At 43.4% G+C, this 19,089-nt stretch overlaps 1 protein-coding gene across 4 annotated transcripts in view; it reads right to left on the bottom strand.

The window, feature by feature from the left end:
• The window catches only part of glra1 (glycine receptor, alpha 1), a 338,979-nt gene that overhangs the window by 38,079 nt on the left and 281,811 nt on the right, over positions 1-19,089 (bottom strand). For all 4 annotated transcript variants that reach the window (XM_034182305.1, XM_034182307.1, XM_034182308.1 and 1 more), the window contains 2 exons: positions 14,281-14,495; positions 9,901-10,047 (listed from right to left, as the gene is read on the bottom strand). In XM_034182305.1, coding sequence (XP_034038196.1) covers positions 9,901-10,047; positions 14,281-14,495 — 362 coding nt within the window. The remainder of the gene's footprint in view (positions 1-9,900; positions 10,048-14,280; positions 14,496-19,089) is intronic.

Below are 19,089 nucleotides of genomic sequence, written 5' to 3'. Positions count from 1 at the left end.
ACCCGAAGGCATAGAGACGCGACCCCCTCGTTCACCGGGGTGAAGTCCAACACATGGCGACTGAGCTGTGGAGCAATAAGCAGTGCTACCCCAGCTCTCCGCCTCTCCCCGTGGGCAACGCCAGAAAAGTGGAGCATCCAGCCCCTCTCCAGGAGTTGGGTACCAGAGCCCAAGCTGTGCGTGGAGGTGAGCCCGACTATCTCTTGTCAGTATCTCTCAACCTCCCGCACAAGCTCATGCTCCTTACCCCCCAGCAAGGTGACGTTTCATGTCCCAACAGCCAGGGGCTGTGAGCGCGGACCGGGACGGGCCGCCGGGCTACCCGCCCTCGACTGCCACCCAATCCTCTCTGCACCCGACCCCCATGGCCCCCTCTGCAGGTGGTGAACCCACAGGAGGGCGGGCCCACGTCGCTCTTTTGGGCTGAGTCCGGCCGGGCCCCGTGGGCTAAGGCCCGACCACCAGGCACTCGTGTGTAAGCCCCCACACCAGGCCTGGCTCCAAGGTGGGGCCCCGGCTCCGCAATACCGGGTGACATCTCGGCCCTTGATTTTGTACTGGTCATGGGATGTTCTCAATTGAATTTTGCATATTATATCTTTGTATATTTTATATTTTTTACATTTTCATAAGGATGAGTCCAGGGCAATTTCATTATACATTGTATAATGACAATGAAGTGATTCTGATTCTGAAAACTCTGCACTTGACTTTAGATGAGGTTTTTTTGGTGCTATCTGTGCTATGTATATCATGGTAGCAATGCACCAACACTGCACCTGACCACGCCTCACTTCAAGGACACACACACACACACACACACACACACACACACACACACACACACACACACACACACGCACACACACGCACCGATAAGTGTTGATCTTATTTTTGTAAGTTACTTAACGTGGGTTCTGTGTGTGAAAATGACAACTGCATCAGTTGGAAGCGAGTGGTAACACTGACACTGTGCTGTTTTGTACTGGGTGCAAGATAGGGCCCATTGAGTTAAACAAAAGAAAATAATCCAAATATTGACTGAAACCAAACTGTTCTGGTTGAAAACACTGAATAAATTTTCTGACAGACAAACACAGCTCAAAGAACCTCCTTTGCCGATGTAATAAAGACGGAAATACTGATTGGTTCACATACTTCACACCATCTTCTGATCTTTGCAGTGCTTCTGTCACTTGAACACCTTTATGATGACAAGCCGTCCTCATGAATGTGGGAACGTAGACATACACAAGATAAAACTTTTCAAACTCCATGACTCGGGCATCGATACCAGAATGCACGGCAGCACTTGTAGAAGCACTCATGCATATTCACCGCAGCACAGACACAATCTCTCTCTGACACTCCCACATGCACACGTTCTTACTGCAGGGTTTTATCGCTCCCACGCACACACACACATAACCTGCCGGCTTGTGCAGCACTTCAGTATTCTCTGCTCGGCTGACAGCTTTACTCCATATTCAATACTGCAGCCCAAAGCTGAAAAATACAACCGGACACATAAAACTGATTGATTGGATGCTTCAAAGAGTAAATTATTTAGAGAATTAGAATTAGAATTATTTAGAGAATTAAGTAGACGGAGAAGAAAATCCTGATCCTTAGCTCTGCCAAAGAGGTTATGTTTTCACCCACGCCAGTCCTGGAACAGATTCTGTTCAGTTCCAGAGCAGATCTGGATTACGTGGCACAGCCAAGACAGTTTTTTTAAACACTGGAAGGCAGGTCGTTATATGTGGAGTTTTATGAAACCTGTTGAAAGTGTTGGACCCTGACTCACATACAGATGCAACCTCATACCCAGGATGGAGTGATTTAGAGTTTAGTGTCTTGCTCAAGGACATGGTGATACACAGAGAGCAGGATTTGATCCCCTGACCCTCTGACTGAAGGACAACCTGCTTTCCCTGAGCTTCAGTCTGTCTGAAACGATACCCTGCACGCTCTACAACAATAACAATATGAACATACATGTGTGTGTAATGGTGTTTTTGACTATGTATGACTATGCCATGTGACTTCATTCACTCATTCATTTTCAGTACCCACCAAATCCAATCAAGGGTCACAGGGAGCTGGAGCATATTTCAACAGTCACTGGGCGAGAGACAGGGCACACCCTAGACCCTTTGATCTTTTACCAAAGTACTCCAAAATTTAAATGCCAAAGATTTTCCTTGACCTTTGACTAAATTAGACGAAATGTTAATCACCTCTAGATTTCTCTCCATTAATATTCCCACCAAGTTTGATCCATGTTTTGGTTGTTTAGATACAGAAAAAAAGATGTTTTTGGACCAGATTTTCCTTGATCTTGACCTCTAACTTGACTAATCTACATCAAATGTTAATCACCTTGAGATATCTCTCCAAATAATATTCCCATCAAGTCTGATCCATCTAGGCATCTTGGTTGTTGAGATATACAAAAAAAAAAGTGTTTTTCAGATCATTTATTCCTTGACTTTGACCTATGAACTTTTGCCAAACTATTCCAAAATATAATCATCTCCACGTATCTATACACATAATAATCCCACCACATTTTATCCATCTAGGCCGCTTGGTTGTTGAGATGTACAAAAATGGTGTTTTCCAGATCATATTTTACTTTAAGGATGAACTTTTATGCAACTACTCCAAAACCTAATTTCCTATAGAAATCTATCCAAGAAACAGTGCCACCAAGTTTGAAAGAAACCTGTCCAGCAATTTTCAGTTTACTCACTTTCCAACAATACTGGGCCCACTGCATAAGTGACACGCGGGCATTTCACCCGGAGCTTATGAGAAGTGAGCGTTACCAGATCGAAGACGTAGAAGAAGAAAAATGGGAAGAAGAAGCCAAACGCCAGAATGAGATACACCAATCTCACAAAGAAGTGAGAAAAGACAGATGATGGAGATTGTGAAGTACTTTGTGAATCTGAATGACCTCCATCAAGGAGTTTATGTTTTCATTTTTGTTTGTCCACTTTTCAGCAGGATATCACAAAAGAACATGATTTTATTTCAATGAACTTTGGTGGAGATGTAGGCTTTGGGTTGAGAAAATGAAAGAGATAAAAGGAAAATGTGACATAGTGTCACCTGGCAAGCATGTTAGAGCCGAGATCAATGGACAAACTGCCTCACAATAAAACAAAAAGATAACAGGAACATGTCAGATGACGTCACAATACCAGCAGAGAAGAGCTCAAAGAATAGCCAGACACAACAAAGCAGAAAGAGGACAAAGGAAAATACCAGATGATGTCATAAGGCAAGAATGTTAGAGGGGAGATCAAAGGACAAGCTGCCACACAATGAAACAGAAAAAGATGAACAAAACATATCACATATCACAAGGACAACCTGCTTTACAATGAAATAAAAAGATAACAGGAACATGTCAGATGATGAAGGACAAGCTGCCACACGATGAAAGAGACACAAGGAGCATGAAAAGAGGGCCTTTTTTTTTTTTTTACTTATTCTTACTTATTATATATATATTATAATATATATTATATTAATATATATTATATATATATATACGAGGGCTGTCAATAAAGTAACGGTCCTTTTTATTTTTTTCAAAAACTATATGGATTTCATTCATATGTTTTTAGGTCAGACATGCTTGAACCCTCGTGCGCATGCGTGAGTATTTTCCACGCCTGTCCGTGACGTCATTCGCCTGTGAGCACTCCTTGTGGGAGGAGTCGTCCAGCCCCTCGTCGGAATTCCTTTGTCTGAGAAGTTGCTGAGAGACTGGCGCGTTGTTTGATCAAAATTTTTTCTAAACCTGTGAGACACATCGAAGTGGACACGGTTCGAAAAATTAAGCTGGTTTTCAGTGAAAATTTTAACGGCTGATGAGAGATTTTGAGGTGATACTGTCGCTTTAAGGACTTCCCACGGTGCGAGACGTCGCTCAGCGCTCTCAGCCGCCGTCGTCAGCCTGTTCAAGCTGAAAACCTCCACATTTCAGGCTCTATTGATCCAGGACGTCGTGAGAGAACAGAGAAGTTTCAGAAGAAGTCGGTTTCAGCATTTTATCCGGATATTCCACTGTTAAAGGAGATTTTTTTAATGAAAGACGTGCGGACGGCACAGGACGTGCGGTGGCACAGGAAAAACACCTCCGTGTTGATAACCATTTGTAAAATCCAGGCGGCTTTTGATGGCTTTCAGTGGAGTGAGTATATGAGAAATTGTTTAACAGGCAGGACATGTTCCAACTTGTCCTTAAGGCTTTCAACAGACGTGTTTTTCCTGTGGCGGAGCGTCGCGGCGGCTGCGTCCCGACGCGCGGACCCGTCCACACATCTTTCATTAAAAAAAATCTCCTTTAACAGTGGAATATCCGGATAAAATGCTGAAACCGACTTCTTCTGAAACTTCTCTGTTCTCTCACGACGTCCTGGATCAATAGAACCTGTAATGTGGAGGTTTTCAGCTTGAACAGGCTGACGACAGCGGCTGAGAGCGCTGCACGACGTCTCGCACCGTGGGAAGTCCTTAAAGCGACAGAATCACCTCAAAATCTCTCATCAGCCGTTAAAATTTTCACTGAAAACCAGCTTAATTTTTCGAACCGTGTCCACTTCGATATGTCTCACAGGTTTAGAAAAAATTTTGATCAAACAAAGCGCCAGTCTCTCAGCAACTTCTCAGACAAAGGAATTCCGACGAGGGGCTGGACGACTCCTCCCACAAGGAGTGCTCACAGGCGAATGACGTCACCGACAGGCGTGGAAAAACTCACGCATGCTCACGAGGGTTCAAGCATGTCTGACGTAAAAACATATGAATGAAATCCATATAGTTTTTGAAAAAAATAAAAAGGACCTATACTTTATTGACAGCCCACGTATATATATATATATATATATATATATATATATATATATATATATATATATATATATATATATACAAAAATATAAACGCAACACTTTTGGTTTTGCTCCCATTTTGTATGAGATGAACTCAAAGATCTAAAACTTTTTCCACATACACAATATCACCATTTCCCTCAAATATTGTTCACAAACCAGTCTAAATCTGTGATAGTGAGCACTTCTCCTTTGCTGAGATAATCCATCCCACCTCACAGGTGTGCCATACCAAGATGCTGATTAGACACCATGATTAGTGCACAGGTGTGCCTTAGACTGTCCACAATAAAAGGCCACTCTGAAAGGTGCAGTTTTGTTTTATTGGGGGGGGATACCAGTCAGTATCTGGTGTGACCACCATTTGTCTCATGCAGTGCAACACATCTCCTTCGCATAGAGTTGATCAGGTTGTCAATTGTGGCCTGTGGAATGTTGGTCCACTCCTCTTCAATGGCTGTGCGAAGTTGCTGGATATTGGCAGGAACTGGTACACGCTGTCGTATACGCCGGTCCAGAGCATCTCAAACATGCTCAATGGGTGACTATGCCGGCCATGCAAGAACTGGGACATTTTCAGCTTCCAAGAATTGTGTACAGATCCTTGCAACATGGGGCCGTGCATTATCCTGCTGCAACATGAGGTGATGTTCTTGGATGTATGGCACAACAATGGACCTCAGGATCTCGTCACGGTATCTCTGTGCATTCAAAATACCATCAATAAAATGCACCTGTGTTCTTCATCCATAACAGACGCCTGCCCATACCATAACCCCGCCGCCACCATGGGCCACTCGATCCACAACATTGACTTCAGAAAACCGCTCACCCACACGATGCCACACACGCTGTCTGCCATCTGCCCTGGACAGTGTGAACCAGGATTCATCCGTGAAGAGAACACCTCTCCAATGTGCCAAACACCAGTGAATGTGAGCATTTGCCCACTCAAGTCGGTTACGACAACGAACTGGAGTCAGGTCGAGACCCCGATGAGGATGACAAGCATGCAGATGAGCTTCCCTGAGACAGTTTCTGACAGTTTGTGCAGAAATTCTTTGGTTATGCAAACCAATTGTTTCAGCAGCTGTCCGAGTGGCTGGTCTCAGACGATCTTGGAGGTGAACATGCTGGATGTGGAGGTCCTGTGCTGGTGTGGTTACACGTGGTCTGTGGTTGTGAGGCTGGTTGGATGTACTGCCAAATTCTGTGAAACGCCTTTGGAGACGGCTTATGGTAGAGAAATGAACATTCAATACACGAGCAACAGCTCTGGTTGACATTCCTGCTGTCAGCATGCCAATTGCACGCTCCCTCAAATCTTGTGACATCTGTGGCATTGTGCTGTGTGATAAAACTGCACCTTTCAGAATGGCCTTTTATTGTGGGCAGTCTAAGGCACACCTGTGCACTAATCATGGTGTCTAATCAGCATCTTGATATGGCACACCTGTGAGGTGGGATGGATTATCTCAGCAAAGGAGAAGTGCTCACTATCACAGATTTAGACTGGTTTGTGAACAATATTTGAGGGAAATGGTGATATTGTGTATGTGGAAAAAGTTTTAGATCTTTGAGTTCATCTCATACAAAATGGGAGCAAAACCAAAAGTGTTGCATTTATATTTTTGTTGAGTGTATATTACTTACTTATTCTAATTCTGATCTTTAAAATAAAACAATTCCAGCTGTTTTTAGCAGAGTGTTGGTTTTGGAAAGTGGCAGTATATTTGTGTTCCCTCATTAACAGGTTATCACGCAGCAGCTGGTTTAAATTTGATAAAATAACATCATGGTGTAGACCAGTGTGACGTGGACAAATACAATTAACATTTCACAGCTGGAACACCTGGAAAATACTGCTGTCACAAAGGAGGACATCAATTAACCATTAATATGGAATGACTTCAATCAGGATCTGAGGTGGAATGTGAGCAAGAACAAAAAGCTGTTTCAGCAGTTTGTCATAAACGACGAGTTTCCACAAATAAAAGTTTTGAAAAACAAAGTTTTGCTTCTTGTTTCTGTGTTGTGACACAGTGAGTGTCGCAACATTATGAGCCTGGTCGGGTCTGTTTGTTCACTTTGAATCAGGCTCAATGCTTCGTCCATGAAACATTAATAGCCCGTGTTTGGAGCTGGTGATGAGCGCCGCACAAAGCTAATATCAAACAGCGAGAACATTTTTCAGGAGGCTGGAGGATGGAGCAGAGTGGAGAAATGCATTCTGGTGTTTACAGTGTCAAAACGTGTTATTCTGCCCTGCGGCGCAGTTTGACCTTGTATCCCCTAAAAATAAACATGTTTGTGGACTCAAAGCACTTTCTTTGTGGTTGGATTTGGAAAATAAAAATGAGGGTGATACTTCGCCTAACCTGCGTCCCCAAGAGCAATGTCAAACATGTTTGAGGTCCTACAAAGGAGACCTTGTCTATCAAGTTTCACCGTGACAGGCAAAGTATTGGTCAAGATACAGTAATGCGCAGTTAAGGTTTCAGAGACTCTGCCCCCTGGTGGTCAATAACAGAACTGAAAAGTGCCCAAAGAGTTCTTAAGGCAGAAATACGAGGTCTGTTAGAAAAGTATCCAACCTTTTTATTTTTTTCAAAAACCATATGGATTTGAATCACGTGTGATTGCATCAGCCAAGCTTGAACCTTCATGCGCATGCGTGAGTTTTTTCACGCCTCTCGGTTGCGTCATTCGCCTGTGAGCAGGCTTTGTGTGAGCAGTGGTCCACCCCTCTCGTCAGATTTTTATTGTGAATAAATGTCTGAACGATTTGGAGCTTTGCTGCATCAAATTTTTCCAGAAACTGTGAGAGACCTCCAGGTGGACACCATTCGGAAAATTCAGATGGCTTTCAGGGACGATTTTATGGGGATTACACAGATTAAGGAGTGCTCCAGCCGGTTTAAAGACCACCCACAGCGTCTGAGAGCGCGGCGCACGGCGCGCGCCGATTGACAGGCTGAAACCCCGCTGAAACAACCAGATCATTTCCAACGTGAAGGCTTTGTTGATCCGGGACATCGTCTGAATTCCACAAAAATGGCAGAAGAAGTGGACATCAAAACTTCGGCACATTCCACTGTTACAGGAGTTTTTTTCATGGAAAGAGAAGCGGAGGGATGCGCCACCGTCCCGCTCATGGCGCGGGACAAAAGCACCTCCGTGTTGGTCTCACAGGACGGCTTTCAGATGGCTTTCGGTGGCTTTTCAGTCATGTGACTATCAGAGAAATTGTGCATGAGCTGGACATGCCAGAACATGTCCTGTGAGGCTTCATCACGGCGTTGCTTTGCGCCATGCGGCTCCACCGCGACGCGCGGAATTCCTCCGCACGTCTGTCTCAATGTGCCGAAAAAGTGCAGATGTCCACGTCTTCCGCAATTCCTGTGGAAGTCAGACGACGTCCCGGATCAACACAGCGTCCACTGTGGAAATGAACGGCACATTTCACTGTTACAGGAGTTTTTGTCATGGAAAGAGGAGCGGAGGAATTCTGCGCATCGCGGTGGAGCCGCATGGCGCAAAGCAACGCCGTCTGAAAGCCATCTGAAAGCCGTCCTGTGAGACCAACATGGAGGTGCTTTTGTCTCACGCCATGAGCGGCTCCGTGGCGCATCCCTCCGCTTCTCTTTCCATGAAAAACTCCTGTAACAGTGGAATGTGCTGAAAAAGTCTTGATGTCCACATCTTCTGCCATTTTTGTGGACGTCAGACAACGTCCCGGATCAACAAAGCCTTCACGATGGAAATGAGCTGGTTGTTTCAGCGGGGTTTCAGCCTGTCAATCGGTGCTCAGAGTGCGCCGTGCTCTCAGCCGCTGTGGGCGGTCTTTAAACCGGCTGGAGCACTCCTTAATCTGTGTAATCCCCATAAAATCATCCCTGAAAGCCATCTGAATTTTCCGAATGGTGACCACCTGTCTCTCAAAGTTTCTGGAAAAATTTGATGCAGCAAAGCTCCAAATCGTTCAGACATTTTACTCGCAATAAAAATCCGACAAGAGGGGTGGACCACTGCTCACACAAAGCCTGCTCACAGGCGAATGATGCAACTGACAGGCGTGAAAAAACTCACGCATGCACACGAAGGTTCAAGCATGGCTGATGCAATCACACATGATTCAAATCCATATGGTTTTTGCAAAAAATAAAAAGGTGGGATACTTTTCTAACAGACCTCGTATACTTGCTTTTCAACTACGTGTTTGTGCAGACAACCAGCTGCATTGTGAATGTAATTGTACACAGACTTGAATACATGTATTACCAGACGATTCCACCAGAGGGCACACCAACGTACTCAAACCTTGTACAGCTTCTGTATTTTCACACTGCAAACTGGTCTCTTACCAGCTGTTCTGACAAGCATATTTGTCGCAGAGCAACGATGCATCAGATACATGTGGCTGATTGCAGAACTGGTCACAGAACTTCCTTTAAAAACTTTACACCATTGCTTTTTACTGTAGAATGTTGTGATACTGCCCCTGCTGTTCACAGGAGATATTGCAGCTTGCATTATGCAAAATCATGCATCGATATCTTGCATAGATTTTGCATTTTGCAGATGTGTTCATTTCTGAGGATGCAGGTTGTTTGGCTGGAGCTACACTCTCAAGCTTTCATCACAAAAAACCTTGATGTGTTTGTGACCGTTGGAAAACGGAGCTCTTGTGGTCTGACAGCAGCTGACCTTTTTATCCCAAAAGTCATTTTGTCTGAAAATGGGCCTTTTGTGTCTATTTTTCTAAAGCATTTTACAAACAAAAACAGAGAAGCTGATACAGAATATTGGGGTTGAGGCAGTTTGGTGCTAAAACAAATTGTTGTTCTTTGTGAAATCCTCACATTGTGTTTTATTCTCTACACAGCAGTAGAAGCTGCTTTCTTTATATTGTTTAGTTGCTTCTGGGTGTCACCTGCGTCCCACAGATGATAACATCTCTTTCATCCAGTGGGTATTTATTGATAAAACTCACCTTCATATGTCGTCGCCTCCGTCTGAAGCGCAGCAGCTCCTTGTGCTGGCGGGCGATGAAGTTGACAGCGGCGTACTCGAGCAGGGCCGAGAACACAAACAGCAGGCACACGGCCATCCAGATGTCGATGGCTTTTACGTAGGACACCTGTGACAGGGGACAAAAAGGTATTTTTTAGAAGGCTGTACAGTTTATCATTGAGCATTAATAACATATGTGCAGATCCTCTGTTGGCTGTAACCTTCAAAAAGACCGAGCGGGGTTATTTATGACATGAGCAGAATACTGATATGTGCTGTTGTGATATTTTTAATCATAAAATGTGCCCGGCCATGAATTTGTTACTGCTAACAGACGTACAGTAACAAGATTTCCAGATATTTAATGCCCAACAGTGAAGATAAAAACAGCTCAGCTGATGGAGAAGAGTCCACATCGGACAAAGAAGATCATATCTGAGATGTCAGACCATTCTGACAGAGAATCTGTCCATGAGGTCCCATGATCTGTGGACAATGTGCAAAAAGACAGGGTGCCCATAACACAACCCAAAAACAAGGTGTACAGGATGTGAAGAACCTTTCAATGATAACTTTACTGTGATTTGCTGGCAGCTATTCCATAGTTATGAATCTTATTTTGAAGGTTACAATTTTGAAATATTTCAATGTAAATATGTCAAGTGTTTCTGTACAAAACATTTTAAAAATTACAAATAAGATGTTTCTTTACACTTTGTTTTAAACAAAAATGATGTAATAAAGATGGGATTTGGCTGAGGAAATGGAAGTGTGGGATGAGCTGCTTGGTCTGCTTCCACCATGACACGACACAGACTTGGAAAAGTGGCAGAAAATGAATGAATGAATGAATGACCTTGACTATTATGATGTCATTGTAATAGGTTGTTCATCAAAGTACTACTGAGTCACCACTTCATTTTGGTGTTAAAATCATACATAATTCACTCCAAAAAACTTAATTTCTTAAACATATTTTTCCAGTGTAAACAGAAAATTTTAGCACATAACAGACGAGGATTGTAAAAAAGACATGTAATTTTGTTTGTTTCTTTTTGCATACAAAAGATTGAAAATCAATAATTAATGATAAGATTTTAGAATATCTGTCATAGAGTCATTAAAAAAAGTACAAACTATAACAGAGTCATAAATGAGCCCGTTTGGTTGCTTGAATATGAAATTGATAATGTAATATGGATGCACATTCCTGAACCGTCCAGCAGGTGACAGTGTCCAGCATCTGTCTGGTAAATCTACGGGATTTTACAAAACAAAACAAAAAAAAAAAATTACTTTTTCAGTTGATCTTGTGCATCAAAGTTAAACACTGTGAATGACGTTGTCCTGATTATCTGCTGTTTAACACCAAAATCAAAGTCTGTAAGAAATGGATCAAAGAAGGAGCCATAAATAATGCAATTTGTACTTTTTTCCCCATCATTATTTAAATCTTTATTCTGACTGGGACAGACAGAAAAACTAAAAATTCCCCTGCCATTGTTTTGAGTGACAGCAAACCAGAGTTGTTTCTTCAGACTTTGTAAATGTTTTTTTTTTGCTGCTCTGTCAGACAATAATCAGTCACCGACTCAAACTCAGACAGATGCTTCAGTCACGTCCGCCTCAGTGTTGTGTGCAAAGAATCCAAAAATATGAGAAGGTGACACGGAGCGAAAAGCCAGACAGACACATCTGACCATCTCAATTTCAACAGTGTGTCCATGTGCACAATGTGGACACGGACAGGGTGCAAACTGTCCAGATAATGAGGGCTAAATGAAGTCTGGTATGATCACTGTCTGATGCTATCTGTCCCCAAGTACCATAACTCAGGAGTGTTCATCACATCCACATTCTGTCATTGCAGTGCTTGTCTCTGCACGCTGTTCTTCCGTGCTGCTAAATGAGGAGGATCCCTACCCACTGACAGGGTGCCGAACCCGTGACACGCCATGCAAAAACCCAATTAACCTGTGATTGTGCACATGGATGCATGTGCGTGTTAGTCAGGTCTGTGCATGAATGAGTAAAGTAGAACAGGAACTAAGAGAGCGCACACCTCCACCATTTTAACAACAACCTCCACCACTAGACCTTTGTGAGGTCATAAAGATAAAAAAAAAGATCAATTTTGGAAATCCAAGTTGGCAGCAGTAACAACCTTTGAAAAAAATCGAAACAATGTTTTATTAATTACTCATTTCAGAAGCTTTTCAAAAATGTACAGTTAACCAAATCTCCAAAAAAGTTGAATGAAATTACACAAGAAACTTGATAATAACTTGAGATAATGTTGGATTCTGGAATGAATCTGAATCAACCCCCCCCCCCCCCCCAAAAAAAAAAAAAACTGGTATGTGGGTAAGAGTTCATCAGTTTAAGTAGGATCTTCAGAAGGAGACAAAGCATTGCTTTCCTTTCTTTCTTTCTTTCATTGTATTGTCTATGTATTTTGCCACCTGGGGCCGTGATTACCCTTTTAAAAAAACATGCTGCTAAATCCTGGTGCTGGAGCATTTGCTTTGAAACTACAAATCAATGAATCACAAAAGAAGAAGAAGAACACATGTTAAAGTCACTCAGAAAGGCTTCATTTGCTGCCTACTTTTGCCTCCTTCCCTCCCTCTAGGTCCCGTGGCGTGACATGGCGCCAATGGTTTCAGCATTTCGTTGTGTTACAAATACATTTAAAAATTGCAGTTTTCAAACATTTAATTATATTGCACGTTTACCTCACATATTTTCATGTATTCAATGGCCAAAGAAACAGTTTACTCACATTTTGTTTTGTACCAAACTCAAATTAACTCGTTAGCTTCTGTTTTCTAATGCGGCATTTGTGGTATAAATACATAATGCGCAGATTAAATAAATTTTGCGACTTGTTGCACGTTCCAAAAATAAATGCTTACAAATGTTTTTTTCCCCCTCTTCATGATGCATTTTTTTAAACAGATGTGACAAACACTCTGGAAAATTTGGTAAATTTTGAGGCGGATCAGAATCACCTTCATACATTAAAGTAGACCTGCATTGAAATAAATGCAGTCAGATCTTTGGACCAAAAAATGACTTATATTTACACATAAGATCCTTCTGAATGTAGTAAAGTAAATCTGCAAGTCCAGATCTGTCATTCAACACAGAAATCTTACTTTAAAAATGACAAATTTACAGCTAAAATTTAGCCCTCCGCAAAACTGTCAGCACATCCTGGACGCTGCCGAGACGTCAGAGAGAAGACCCTATCCCAGCATGCATTGCGTGCACCAATTTGTGGATTTACGTCGGTTTGCATCTCTTACAAAAGCACCTTTTTATTGTCTTATACAGAAGGATCAACTTTTTTAAAACTTCATATTGTCTTGCGGTACGTTTGGTGAGTACACATTTCTTTTATTGTTGCTTGAAAATGATTTTTGGGGACTTTTTCATACGCCCATTTGATTGAGTGGTGTCGCATTGAAAATCTACTGTCTTTAGCCTTCGGTGTTACCGTCGCGGGGTACGGATGCGGGACCCGCAAAGAATTCAAGTCATTAAAAAGATATAAACCTCTCTCAGCGGCCACGGAGCTCTGTGGCTCCAATTACTGAGACCGTGCAGCGCTGCGGATTTTGCCGCAAGAACTCTGTCATTGCGGGCAACAGGTGTCACCGGCCGCTCCGCATCAAAACAGCGAGCTTAGTCTCTGGACTTGCTGCCAAGTTGGCCGTACCTCCATTCAGTAGACAGGGAGGTGGTGCCGGCTGCACAGCAGACACGAGGGCGGTGTGAGTGGCCCGCTGCGGCGTTTACCGAGCCCTTAGACTCGGTAAGCGCATCGGAGGCAGTGAGAGCAAGGCGTCGGGGAAGAACGTCGCCCGCTGTTGATGTCGCCGCTAATCTGAGCATGCAGAGCTGTATCTCTCATTCATTGCAGCTTACTGTTGGATATTGAAACCAGGATGTGTATAACAGTAACATTACTAACAGATAAAATCAATTTCAATGCGGGATCGGACTGAAGGCGCAAGCGCTCCGTCTTCTCCCCGACGTCATGGAAATGACCCGGATGTACAAACAGTTTTCGTGGAGGGCTAAATTTTAGCTGCAAATTTGTCATTTTTAAACGAAGATTTCTCCGCTGAATTACAAATTTGGGCTTACAGATTTACGTTACTGCATTCATAAGGGTCTTATAAATACATATCAGCTATTTCTTTCTGAGATCTGACCACATTTATTTCAATGCAGGTCTACTTTAAACATAAAATAAACATTTTTCATTGTTTCTCCAGGATTTAACTTGATCAGTGTACCACCCAGTGGCTCCTGATATGAAAAAGTACTGAACTGTGGACTGAGCTATGCTTACCTTGGGCAGCGAGGCTCTGGAACCAGAGCTCTGCGTGGTCATGGTCAGCACTGTGGTGATGCCCAGACCCACTCGGGCCGGTGCCGCGTCCATATTGATCCAGAAGGAAACCCAGGACAAGATGACAATGAGCAGTGAGGGGATGTACATCTGGATCAGGTAGTAACCCATCTGCCGCTCCAAGTGGAAACGAGCCTCGATACAGGTGAATTTACCTGGAGAAGAAGAACAAGTAGGATGAAATGTTAACACTGATGGAGAGAGAGTTTGGAGAAGAAGGTGAGGCCTTTGGCAGGAAACCGCACTGAGAAAGATCAGGTAGAAAAACACACCAGGTTTAAGTTCCTCAGAGAGCACAGAGATGAAGCCCAGCAGAGGGTACGACAGAAGAAAAAGAGAGAAAATAGAAAATGATAATGAGATTCTAAGAAAGTGACCTCTGGTTAACTAGCGCAACAGCATGTCTCATCTTGGACTGACAGCGGTCCTGCGTGAGTGCTGCTTTTCAGTCAGTCTCTCTGAAAACTTCAAACATGTTCCAGGGCTTCCTGTCCATATTTTGAAACAGCGGAGGAGCTGTTGCTCTACATACCTGTTAACGAAAGCTTGGAAATTCCTTTATGCAGTAGGAAAAAATAAATAAATAAAAAATACACACAGTTTTTGCCTCCTGACACACTTCAGGCCACTCAACAAAAAGCAGCACAGAGTTTGTGACTGACACAGTTATCACTGTCACAGCCAGCACCCATACTGTTGAAACAATAAGGGCCTGATTTAAAGGTTTGTATGTGCAAACACATATACAAACTCTATACCATCTGCAAAAATGTCTAACCTGACCTACTAATGTTACACACTGAGGATTGCATCTTTCTAATGTCCAAAATAGCACATATTGCCCATTTAGTATGTTTGCCTTAATGAATATGCAGTATGAGGTGTGTCTACTAGAGTGTACAAAATACTGGGAGGAGAATATACAAATAAGTTAATTTGGCTCACACAATGCAATTCATCAAGCCCAAAATGAATTTAAGAGGCTCACAAGTCGTCTGTAATTTGCATATGTGAAAGCAGAGTGCTGTGTGTCTGTCCAATGCCACACACGGTGTGCTGAAACAGCAGATCAGCACCACGGACAGCTCCACCTACAAATTAATCACACAATTCTGATTCTTCATCTCCAGGATTGCAGGTGGAGTGCATCAAGACGGGACTGGCCTTGGGACATCCTTACAGGACATGGAACAGATCAGGAGGCTGGAGTAGGATGTGTAGGAGGTGTTGCAGCAATGAAGCACTCAACTGCTTCATCTCAGAGAGATGGAATGGATGCTCCTCCAGCTCATGGTCTGTTGTGTGCTTTTATGCTTTGCATGAATGTCCATGTCCTCACAGAACACTTGAGTCCATCATCCAAATAGCAACGTGCCTTGTTCAGGTCACATTAGACCAGGGGTGGGCAATCATGTGCCATAAAGGGCCGAGACACTGCAGGTTTTCTGTGCAACCAATCGCCTCAGCAGGTGATTTCATTAATGATCAGGTGTCTCAGCAGGTGATTTCATTGACAACCAGGTGTTTATGTTCAGAGCAGAAGCTCATCAGCAACCCACCTGCTGAGGTGATTGGTTACATGGAAAACCTGCAGTGTCTCGGCCCTCGATGCCCACCCCTGCATTAGACTAACAAGGAATGACACAAGACAAATGTTTTCTTTTTCTTCTTCTTCTTCTAGCTCTTCCCATTAGAGACCACTACAGCAGATCTCCATCCCACCTTGTCCTATGGATTTTCTGTCACACCACCCACCTGTACTCCCTCATTCACATCATACTTCATCTTGGGCCTACTGACTTTCATTCCCCTTCTCTCCTCAGCATATTTCCACACCCTGGTAAGTGCTGGAAATTGTGTGATATAAAAGTGGCATGTTTGTGGCAAAAGTTGAAGACTTGGGTGGTGAGTGCTACATGTTCTTCTAAATGCCACAAATACAGGATTGAATGAGAGATGCTTAAGAGACTAAATGCAATGCCTTTTCACACTCAGCCAACATGCGCCATGTACAAAGCAAAGTAGAGTTGGACATGTCCCAAATGTACATGTAGATTGTGTGCTATGCCTGGATATTTAAGATAGGGCCCTTTGTGTTTACACGGTTAAACAAAGTGTGCTCTGAAAGTGTATATCTGTGCTGGATAACCTGCTCCAACTGACAGAGAAGGTGTTTTCGCTTGGGTCTTTGTGATGTCATAAGGGAGGGTTAGGCATGTGCAACCCTGGCCATCACTTCACTGCCGAATTTAGTATTCATGCATGATCATCATGCTTTCTCAGTGGGTGTCCTGCTTTTCATCACAGATCTCTCCTTGGTAAATGGTAAATGGACTGCATTTATGTAGCACTCTTCCATCCGCATCAGATGCTCAAAGCGCTTTACAATAATGCCTCACATTCTCCCCGATGTCAGGGTGGTAAATGAGAGAAATCATTGCAACCAAAGGGTGATTTCAGGGTGAAAAAAGTGCAGGACAGGAAGTGTTGTTCAGTGTTTAAACTCTGCGTAGAAGTAAAATGTTCTTTCATGAGTTGCCCTGAGGCACAGCAGGTCCATTAGCAATGAAGAGTGTTTCTAAATTCCCTGTTATCTTCAACTGAAAGGGCACATAATCTGTACACTGACAGTCGTTTCTCCTGGAAAAAACAACACACACACACACACACACACACACACACACACACACACACACACACACACACACACACACACACACACACACACACACACACACACACACACACACACACACATACAAACAAAAACAGGTGCAAATGATGTGACTGAGAGGTGAATTAAACCAGCAACAGAAGGACGAAGAAAGTGAGAAGGAGGGACAGGAAAAGGGAGGAGAACTGGCAGTGGAAAAAAGGATGAGCAGAAGAGGGAAAAATGGAGGCGCTTCAGGCGAAGTTGACAGCTTTGAGACGAACTGTCATCCTGTGTCGGCCGGCGCTCACATGGAGCTTAAATGTAAATCACGAGGGGCAAGAATCACAGAGACACAAAAGCTCGGGCTCAGTGGATGTCAAATGAAGCTGAATGTGTTGAATATTTGAAAACAAACACCAGAGGGCATTCAGATTTCCACTACGAGTTCGTTCAATAATGGTATGTCGCGGAATGCTGGGAAAACGGTTGAGAGGAGCAATCCATCGACACGATGGTTTGAAAGAGTGATGACATCCTCAGCCATCAGTCCAAATGGCATTTTATTTATAGAAACAAATGAATCCTTTGAACCAGATCATCTCATGCAGACTGGTGGAGTTTATCAGACCAGCATGACACGAACAGACAAATCAGTGCAGCATCTGGAGTTTTGTGGATCCTGCACCAGATCATTGTGGTGAAGAAAGCAGTGAGCTGGAATTGATTAAGGCGGCCATCTTCATCCGTGTTTATGAGCTTTGGGTCATGACTGGAATGAACAAGATCAAGGACACAAGTGGTGAAAATGAGGTTCTTCTGTTGGGTATCCATACTTACAGGGACAGGGTAAGAAGTTTGAATATTCAGGAGGGGACTCTGAGTTGAGAAATGGAAGGAGCCAGATGAGGTGGTTCGGGCATGTCTTGAGGATGCCCCCAGGCCATCTACCTAGGAAGGTTTTCCAGGTATGTGGAACTGGAAGGAGGTTCCAGCTTGCTTGGGAATGCCTCTGGGTTCTGCCAAGAAGAGTTAGATGGTCTGGCTGGGGGATCGGTATGTCTGGACTGGGAACCATGAATAAGAGAACCATGCATCAAAGAAAATATTTTTGATAACTACATTCAGAAATATTATTGAAAATGATGTCATTCTTCAACCTTTTAAAGTTGTACAGCAGGACTCTCAGAGGGATAAAAGGTGTTGGGCTCCCAATATGTCAACTGAGTTTGATTCCTAGTCATACTACCTGTATGAGTTTGTGGACAAGACACTTGATCCAAGTCCACCCAGCTGTAACTGGGTCTTGCCCCTGGCTGGGCATGTACCCTTATTGACCTGGCACTGTAGACGCTTCTCCGCTTCATCCTTTGTGATCTGTGGGTAAGTACCAGCTCCAATGGACCTCAGGGCAAAAAAATCTTTAAACTAGAAAAGTATGCAGGCTACATAATAATCATGGCCTTTTTGTCATGATGCAACAAGCAGAAGTTTGGCGCTTACACTGTGCACTAAAGATATCTGTACTGCAAAATATATTTGCTGATGCAACGTTAATTTCCCCCCAAAACGCAATGAATGTGCCAACAAGCTGGAAAATAAATGCTCATTGTACACACGTTGTAATTACAACCTGAAGGTGCGAGGCAGTGCACAACACTGTGGAAAAAGTGGATGAAGATGGCGGCACCAGGTGTGACAGGTATTGCAACAGCTCTCTTCACTTATGAGCTGCTCACAAGTATCTCTTACTATATCGACACTGGACAAATTTTGAATGGACATTACCTAAACAGCAATTTAAAACTATGCTGTGAATAAAAACTCCAAAAAACCAAGTAAATAAACATCTTGGTTTTGGGAGATATGTCCTAGCCACCACCATCATTCAGTCACAACTCGGCAGCCGTTCAACAAAGTGCTCTGGGACCACGCCTAAGTCACAGCGCAGCCACGCATTTCTGGTAGTAATGTTCCTCCTGCTATCTGGGGATGTACATCAGTGCCCTGGTCCATTCCATCACACTGACGTAGCGGCTGACCTGATTGAGCATGAGATCTGGCATGACGCGGCTACCTGCGTAGCCTGTAGCAGT

The sequence above is a fragment of the Thalassophryne amazonica genome, chromosome 11 (assembly GCF_902500255.1).
Source record: "Thalassophryne amazonica chromosome 11, fThaAma1.1, whole genome shotgun sequence".
NCBI lineage: Eukaryota > Metazoa > Chordata > Actinopteri > Batrachoidiformes > Batrachoididae > Thalassophryne > Thalassophryne amazonica.
The sequence above is the reverse complement of the archived record's forward strand: the minus strand, read 5'-3'. Positions and strand labels throughout refer to the sequence as shown.